The sequence below is a fragment of the Bison bison genome, unplaced genomic scaffold (genome assembly GCF_000754665.1).
Source record: "Bison bison bison isolate TAMUID 2011002044 unplaced genomic scaffold, Bison_UMD1.0 scf7180017864495, whole genome shotgun sequence".
NCBI classification, from domain to species: Eukaryota; Metazoa; Chordata; class Mammalia; order Artiodactyla; family Bovidae; genus Bison; species Bison bison.
The window spans coordinates 11747464-11754998 of NW_011495054.1; the positions used below are offsets into that span (position 1 = coordinate 11747464).

Below are 7535 nucleotides of genomic sequence, written 5' to 3' on the forward strand. Positions count from 1 at the left end.
TCTGCTATTCCTCCAAAGGCAATGAGTCTTCTCCTGGTTACTCTGACAAAAGTAACAGCAGCTCCCAGGGACAGACAGGGGCCTGAGTGCAGAAGGGTGTGTGGCCCCTTCCTCTCAACTTCAGGCTTTTGCTCCAGGAGGGTTCTGGAAGAGAGCAGGGCATCAGGCCTGTCCCCCAGCAGCAGCTCATCACCTCCTGCCCACTGGTCCCACCAATGGGGACCCTTTGGTCTCCTGCCCCACCTGGTCATTCTCATGGGCACTGGCTGGAGGCCTGCACAGAAGTGCGTGCAAGTGAGTGCAGACTGTTGTGTCCGGGGCTTCCGGGCATCCTGGACTGAGAGGCTGGTCCACATTCAGCCTTTAGAAATTTGTTAAAATTTTACTGCTTTCTTCTTCCTTGCTTTCATGGTGGCCCGCTCTCATTCTTGTGCTCTGTCAAGGATGAAGCACTTTGTGTGGCCTGACTCTCCTCAGAGGAGCTTCTTACTTTTTAGAATTAAAATCCCTTGGTTGTCTTGAGACCTCAGCTTTCTGATGGGTTGAAGAAAAAGTTCTGAGCTTCTCAGTGTTAGGATGGAAGCAGCTTTCTACATCCTAAAGGGAAGTGGGTGCCCCACCCCCCGCCCCCCCAACCTGGCCTGCTTTGTAAATCCTGGGCCTGCCCTTCCTCTTGAGGACTTTGATTTCTAGGCTCTTGTCTTCACCTCACTACATAAGACTGTGAAGTGGTGTGTCCCCTTCCCTGAACCTGCCGCTCAGAACCGGGGGTCCAGACATTAGATGTGCTGGTGCAGAGTAATGAGGGAACTTCCTGTCTTCAGATGGTCATTTCTTGTGCCACAGTGTCCCACTTCAAAAACAAGTGTGGCCCCTCCCATGAGCCTTGCACCCCTAAGGTACCCGGGAGGCGCTCACTTCACTGAGAGCCCCTGCAGAGAGGTCTGTGTTTTCATGTGCTTTGTCTCATTTGTCCTCACACATTCATATGATACGGGAGCAGGTGGTGGTCTCTCCACCCTCAAAGCCGAGAGAAGCGAGAGGTCTGGATGTGAAGTGAGCCCCTGGGATCACACGGCCCAGCTGGTCCCGAACCCAGACTCTCTGACTCCAGCCCGGCCCCTGCCTGGGCTGTACTGCCATGCTGTGTGCTCACTCTGAGGTCTCCTGGGAGAAGAAAAAGCTTCCAGTCATTTGTTCAGGGTTTAAGCTACTCATTCTGTGATTCGATCCTGAAACATAAGATGGTCTGGTTTTGCAGACAAAAAAACAACATCCTAGACTGGATCCCATCAGCTCAGAAGTTTTGTTTGTAACAGGTTGGAAAGCAAACCCCATGGCCGAGCCCCCGATTGAGGGCTGGTGTCCTTTTGTCTCCTGCAGCTCTGGTTGGCGCCTGTGGTGGGAATTACTCGGCCATGACCTCTGTGGTGTATTCCCCTGACTTTCCCGATGCCTATGCCTCGGGGAGGGTCTGTTACTGGACCATCCGGGTCCCAGAAGCTGCTCACATCCACTTCAACTTCACCTTGTTTGATATCCGGGATTCTGCAGACATGGTGGAGCTGCTGGATGGCTATACCCACCGCGTCCTGGTCCGTTTCAACGGGAGAAACCGCCCACCTTCATCCTTTAACATCTCTCTGGATTTCATCATTTTGTATTTCTTCTCTGATCGCATCAATCAGGCCCAGGGATTTGCCGTCTTATACCAAGGTAAGGCCCCGGCCTCCTCGGGCCCCCCTTGCACCTTGTTATGATGTGCGGACCTCAGGTGGTTCTTGCGTGTCAGGAGCTGCCCAATCAACTTGCAGGTTTTCCCACTTCCTGTTTTATAACTTGTACATGCTGCATGATACAGAAAAGAGATGCCACCTGTGAGTTTGCTGTTTTAGTCATTCTCATGGAGAAGGCAATGGCACCCCACTCCAGTACTCTTGCTTGGAAAATCCCATGGACGGAGGAGCCTGTTAGGTTGCAATCCATGGGGTCGCTAAGAGTCAGACACGACTGAGCAACTTCACTTTCACTTTTCACTTTCAATGCATTGGAGAAGATGGCAACCCACTCCAGTGTTCTTGCCTGGAGAATCCCAGGGACGGGGGAGCCTGGTGGGCTGCCGTCTGTGGGGTCGCACAGAGTCGGAAACGACTGAAGTGACTTAGCATAGCATGACAGTTTTCACGGAAAGGCTAAAATAATAACTAAAAGAGCTGAGATTGGTAGAATTAGAAGGTTCCAAAGAGGTCATTTGGTTCATCCTCCTGTCTCTGAACACCGTTGCCAATCACCAAATCCTGGTTCACTGTCCTCAGACCATCCTAACATGGAGCTATGCCCCTGTACCGTGGATATGTGTGCTGGGTACACAGAGGGCATCCGTGACCTAGTCTCTGCCCTGGACGTCAGGAGCCTAGAGAAGAGTTCAGTCAGTATGTGGCTCCAGTGTACAGGTGGGACAGGCTGGAAGGACATGTAGGATTGGGGCAGACAGATAGGAAACAAGAGGGCCTTCCAGGCTGAGGGACCATAGCTGCAGAGGCACAAGGGAAGGACCACCCTAAAGCATGTCCAGGAGTCCACACAGAGACATCAGATGGCTCCTTCAGAGCCAGAGCCTGGCAGGTTCTGCTCTGGGGCCAGGGCAGAGAATTGCCCCCAGGACTGAACCAGAGAAAATGGCCCCCTCTTTGTAACCAGTGCCACCTCCTCTTTGGCGTCTCCACCTGCTTTCCCCCAGCTAATTCCTTTTGATCTTCCAGCCATCAAGGAAGACCCACCACAGGAGAAGCCCACTGACAACCAGATGCTGGCCGAGGTGATCACGGAGCAGGCCAACTTTAGTGTGAGCGCTGCCCGGTCCTCCAAAGTCCTCTCTGTCATCACCACCAGCCCCAGCCACCCACGCCAGACTGTGCCAGGTAGCTGTTCCAAGACACCATCAAAGGGGTAGGAGCCACAGAACTTGGCAGCAGCACCCTAGGCAATTACAGAAACAGGGTGCTCTTGGGTGTTTCCCTTTCCGAGGTGGCTTGGGGGTCCTGGCTCCATGACTCTCTTTGTCCTGGCCTTGGAGGGACATCTTCTCTCTGGCTTGATTCCTTAGTCCTTAGGCAAAGTGCTCACCTCCTTTAGGACACGGTATGTAATAAGCTTATCCAGTGTTTTCCACAGTCCCAGCTTGTAGCTCGCTAAATGCGTAGGCAGTTGCCAGAGCTCTTTCCTCAGTCATTGGGCAGATCTGTAAGTGCTTTAATGATGCTAGGCTGTGTTGTAGGTGCTGGACTGTACAGAGAACCACACAAAATCCCTGCCGTCCTGCCACTTGTAAGTGGGAGGAGAAAGACAAGAAGCAAAATGAGAAGTCAAATAGTGACCTGAGCTGTGAAGGCAGGCCCCACAGGAGTAGGGTAGAGAGGGAGCAGTAGTCCTGTGGTCTAAGCTGGGTGACTTGATTGGACACAGACTGTCGCTCCCTCTTTTCTGTGGAGGAAATTGCAGTCTTTAGGAGCTGGTAGAGCTGCAGATACCATTAGTGATTCCCCGCTCTAAAGGTTTTCCCCTGCAGGACTCAAAGCAGGGAGTCAGGCAGGAGAGCCCCTCCCTGTGTGTCCTGTCCTTTGCGTATCTGTAGCATTCCACAGTTGACACATCCCATTCCTCAGATGAGGAAACCAAGGCCTAGAGAGGTTATGTAACTCGTCTGCAATCACACAGTGGTCCCAGCGGTGGAGATGGAATGTGTACCACCCCTTTTGACTCTGAGTTGAGTGTGCTTTGGACCACACTGCCTGCCTCTCTCCACAGGGGAGTCAGGAACTAGGCGAGGTGCTCAGAAGGACTGGATCTCCATGCCAGCCCTGCTCCAGCTGCATCCTGTGGCCGCGCCCACCTGCCGGGAACCCCTCAGCCAGCCTGCCCCCCAACCCCGAGCTGCCAGGGCTCCCTCAGGGCTCCACACAGACCTCCTCCTGAAAACTGAACTCACACCCAGTCCAAAACTCACCCCTTGTGCAAACTCACCCCTGTGTTTTACACTTGCAGGATGGACAGTGTATGGCCTGGCAACACTCCTCATCCTCACAGTCACAGCCATTGTAGCAAAGATACTTCTGCACATCACATTCAGGTGAGTACGGGAGCTGCCCGGCCCCAGGAAGGGAAGGGAATTTTCTACTTCGTTTCAGTTGTCTGAAAACACTTATAACGTCAGAACACAATTCCAAAGTGCTCAACACGGGGCAGTGTACAGCCGTAGACATTTCTCATTCTCTGTAGAGTGAATTGTCCAGCTGGACAAATCTCACTAAGGTTTGAGGGATTGTGTTTGCTCCCCTGTCTAGAGGATATCATTTCAAGGAGGACTGAAATAGTCTGGGCATAAAACAGGACAATTTCCATTGTTCTGATTTGTGCTGTTTTGTGATTTACGTAAGAGCAAAGATTCCTAGGGTAATACCAGGTATGTTTCCTGATGCCGTCTAGAATCTGTGAGACAGTCTTAGGCAGAGAAGTTTTATTAACTACTGTTTAATAATTATTTTAAAGCAGTTATTTAGGAAGCTTATAATAGCTTCACCCTTCAATTCTGACCAATTTGGGGGAAAAATTTTTTTTCTTCTCTTATTTCCACTATTCAGGTTTAACTGTTCTGCCTCTCAGGAAAGGGGCGGTTGTTCATGCACAGGAGGCTGTGCACCTACAGAAGGGCTTGCTCATCTTCCTAGACCTCTGCTCTGCCTTTCCTGTGGTTCCCAGTCCAGGCTCTCTCCATTTCTCTTTTCCCCCTACTTTTATTGAGATAATTGACATAAAGTCTCCTCCATTTCAAGGCCTTCCTGAGCGTTGGTGTAAAAGCTACCTTTTTCCCAACTTTCTGGCTTGTGCTCTGACTCAGAGTTTTTTGTTTTTTGTTTTCGGTTGTCCTGGATCTTTGAGTGGGGGCTACTCTCTGCTGCAGTGCGCAGGCTTCTCACTGCGGTGGTTTCTCTCATTGTGGAGCACAGGGACTAGGTGTGCGGGCTTCCGTACCTGCGGCACGTGGGCTCAGCTGTGCAGCTCAAGGGCTCCAGCCCACAGGCTCAGTGGTTGCGATGCATGGGCTTAGTTGCCCTGAGGCTACCACAGACTTTCATACATTAAATACTGGCTCCTCTATTGCCCTGTAAAGGCTGCCCTTGGCCACTTTGGCACTACTCATAGGCCTTGCCACCCTGCACTGTACATTTTTCAGGGAAAACAATGTCCTTATTATTGTTTAGTGAGCTTCTAATATATATATATTTTTCCTTTTTTTGAATCACTGTTCACACACTCCAGGGAAGCCTCTTAGGCGTAGTCCCGTCTGTGTGTCCCCAATGGCAGGGAGGGGGCGGGGTAATCTCTGGGGCCCAGCACCTCACCATGTACCGAGACCCCAAATCTCGTGTGCATCTCCCACCTGACACCCAGTCCCTCTGCACTTTCCCCACCCAGCAGCCCGAGGGGCTGACACAGGGAGTGGGGCAGGCAGGGAGAAAGGCAGGGCCCACTCCTAGCAGAGCAGGTTTGCCTTCATCCTGTTTAGGTAGGTGAGCTTCTGAAAAGGTCATTGGAAAAGAGTTTGTCTGCTTAAAAAGAGAAGATTTTTGAAAACTCATAATCTCTCAGGCCAGCCCTTTCCAGATTAGAATAATCCTACCAGCTAGAAGGTTCTTCGTTACTCTGAGCTGGGGCCTGCCCCACTGCACTGCCATGCCATGGGATTTGGGTCACGTGCCTGGCGATCCCTGCAGTCTCTAAAGGCAGCTGTTAAGTTTCCCCAGGCCTCCTCACCGAGGGTCCCATTTTATAGGTGCAGGTATCTCATGAAATGGTAGGTTGCTTTGGATGCTTAGTTCTGTTCTACTTGAAAAATTAAGATATTTTTGTTTAACAGATCCCATCGCGTTCCTGCCTCAGGGGACCTTAGGGATTGTCATCAACCAGGGACGTCAGGGGAGATTTGGAGCATTTTTTACGAGCCTTCTACTTCGATTTCCATCTTTAAGAAGAAGCTCAAGTGTCAGAGTCAACCAGATGACCGTAATCCTCTTGTGAGTGACTAAAAGCTCTCCCTCCGTGCCCAGGACACAACATCCCTCTGCACTCGATGCCCCTGGGGACTGCCTCTCCCATGGTTTCCTTCCACCGACTCTTCCCTGCCTCACCTTTGGCCTCCTCTGGGGCAGCAGTCTTCCGACTGGGTGGGCACCTGACACAGGGGCCGCTTGGCCTGGATTCAACCTGCTTCATCACCACACTCAGGAGAGAGACTCAAGGTCCCCGGTCTGTGCCCCCTGCATCTCACTCTGATCTAGGAACAGGGGTTGGGACAACGGGGCCTGAGGTGACGGGGTGATTGTGTCAGGCATGGGGCTCAGGTACATTCTAGACAACTGTCAGATAGTGGGTAAGTAGCACTTCTCAGTTTTGTCCATGCACAGATGGCTTTCTCCTGGTCTTTCTGCTTTGGAACAGGCCAGGCAGAGTTCTGAGGCTTTCCTGAGGGGTGGCCTGGTCCAGTACTCCTGGGCGTTAGCCACCCCACCCATGATGTAGGCCCATGCTCTGTGCTGGCTCTGGGCTCTGGGCAAGGATGGGTCTCCTCCAACTTGGAAGGCCGTCAGGTCAAACCTGACACCTTCACCCGTGGCTACTTTCTATGGCTTCTTTGTGCAGCTTGGTGACCAGCAGATAGGTTTGAGGGATGATAGGTTTGAGGGATGATAGGTTTGAGGGATGGTCATAAGAAATGTCCAGCCATTCATGCAGCAGACTTCACCAAAAGCTTTTCTAGGTGCTCAGTAACTCCTCACTGGGTTTGCTGGCCTTGTCCCTGAGCAGCTTGAGGTCCCATGGAGCCCAAGCCAAGCCCCGTCTGGTGACTCCTAAGCTGCCTGTCTGTTCAGAACAGTGTATATGGCGGAGCATCCAGGCAGCATCTTATGACCCCAGGCACCAGCAGTCCCTCCTTTAATTTTCCCTCCTTTTAAAAGAGGATGAGAAATTCCCCGTGGCCTGGGCGTTCGGTGGTCTCCATGCCCCTTCTTATGGGGATAGGGTGGGCTTTGGAATGGCTTGGTGGGAAGGAGAGGGCTCTTGTCCCTGGTCCCACATCCCCTGCACCACCACCCCCCTGCCCTGACCCAGAGGGGAGCCACAGAGAGTGGTGTGCAGAGTGCGGAGGGAGGGCGTGGGAACTGGAGCCCCTCTGGGAGAGGCCTCCGGAGATGGAGAGCTGCAGCTGCAGTGGCCGTGGGTGGTAGAGTCAGTGCCATCCCTCACAGCAGCTGGGAGGCGGGCCCGGCCCCTGCGGGCGGGCCTGGCCTTTCTAAGAGAGAGGCTCTCCTATGGCCACGTAGGCCTCGGGCCTCACCGCTCCCTGTTTGGGCACTTTGCCCCCCTCCCCCAGCCCCTGGGCTACTCCTTGTTTGGCCTTCCCTGGGGGTCTGCCACACTGGCAGCTGTGTGCACCCGGCTCCCAGAAAGACACAGGGCCACGTGGGGCCGCAGGG

At 52.9% G+C, this 7535-nt stretch overlaps 1 protein-coding gene across 1 annotated transcript in view; it reads left to right on the plus strand.

Annotated features, from left to right (window-relative positions):
* KREMEN1 (kringle containing transmembrane protein 1) overlaps positions 1-7529 on the plus strand; it is a 54368-nt gene extending 46839 nt beyond the window's left edge. Inside the window, exons 7-10 of the mRNA XM_010828861.1 lie at positions 1384-1716; positions 2763-2921; positions 4045-4129; positions 5918-7529. Coding sequence (XP_010827163.1) covers positions 1384-1716; positions 2763-2921; positions 4045-4129; positions 5918-6086 — 746 coding nt within the window. The 3' untranslated portion in view covers positions 6087-7529. The remainder of the gene's footprint in view (positions 1-1383; positions 1717-2762; positions 2922-4044; positions 4130-5917) is intronic.
* The last annotated feature ends 6 nt before the right edge of the window (positions 7530-7535 follow it).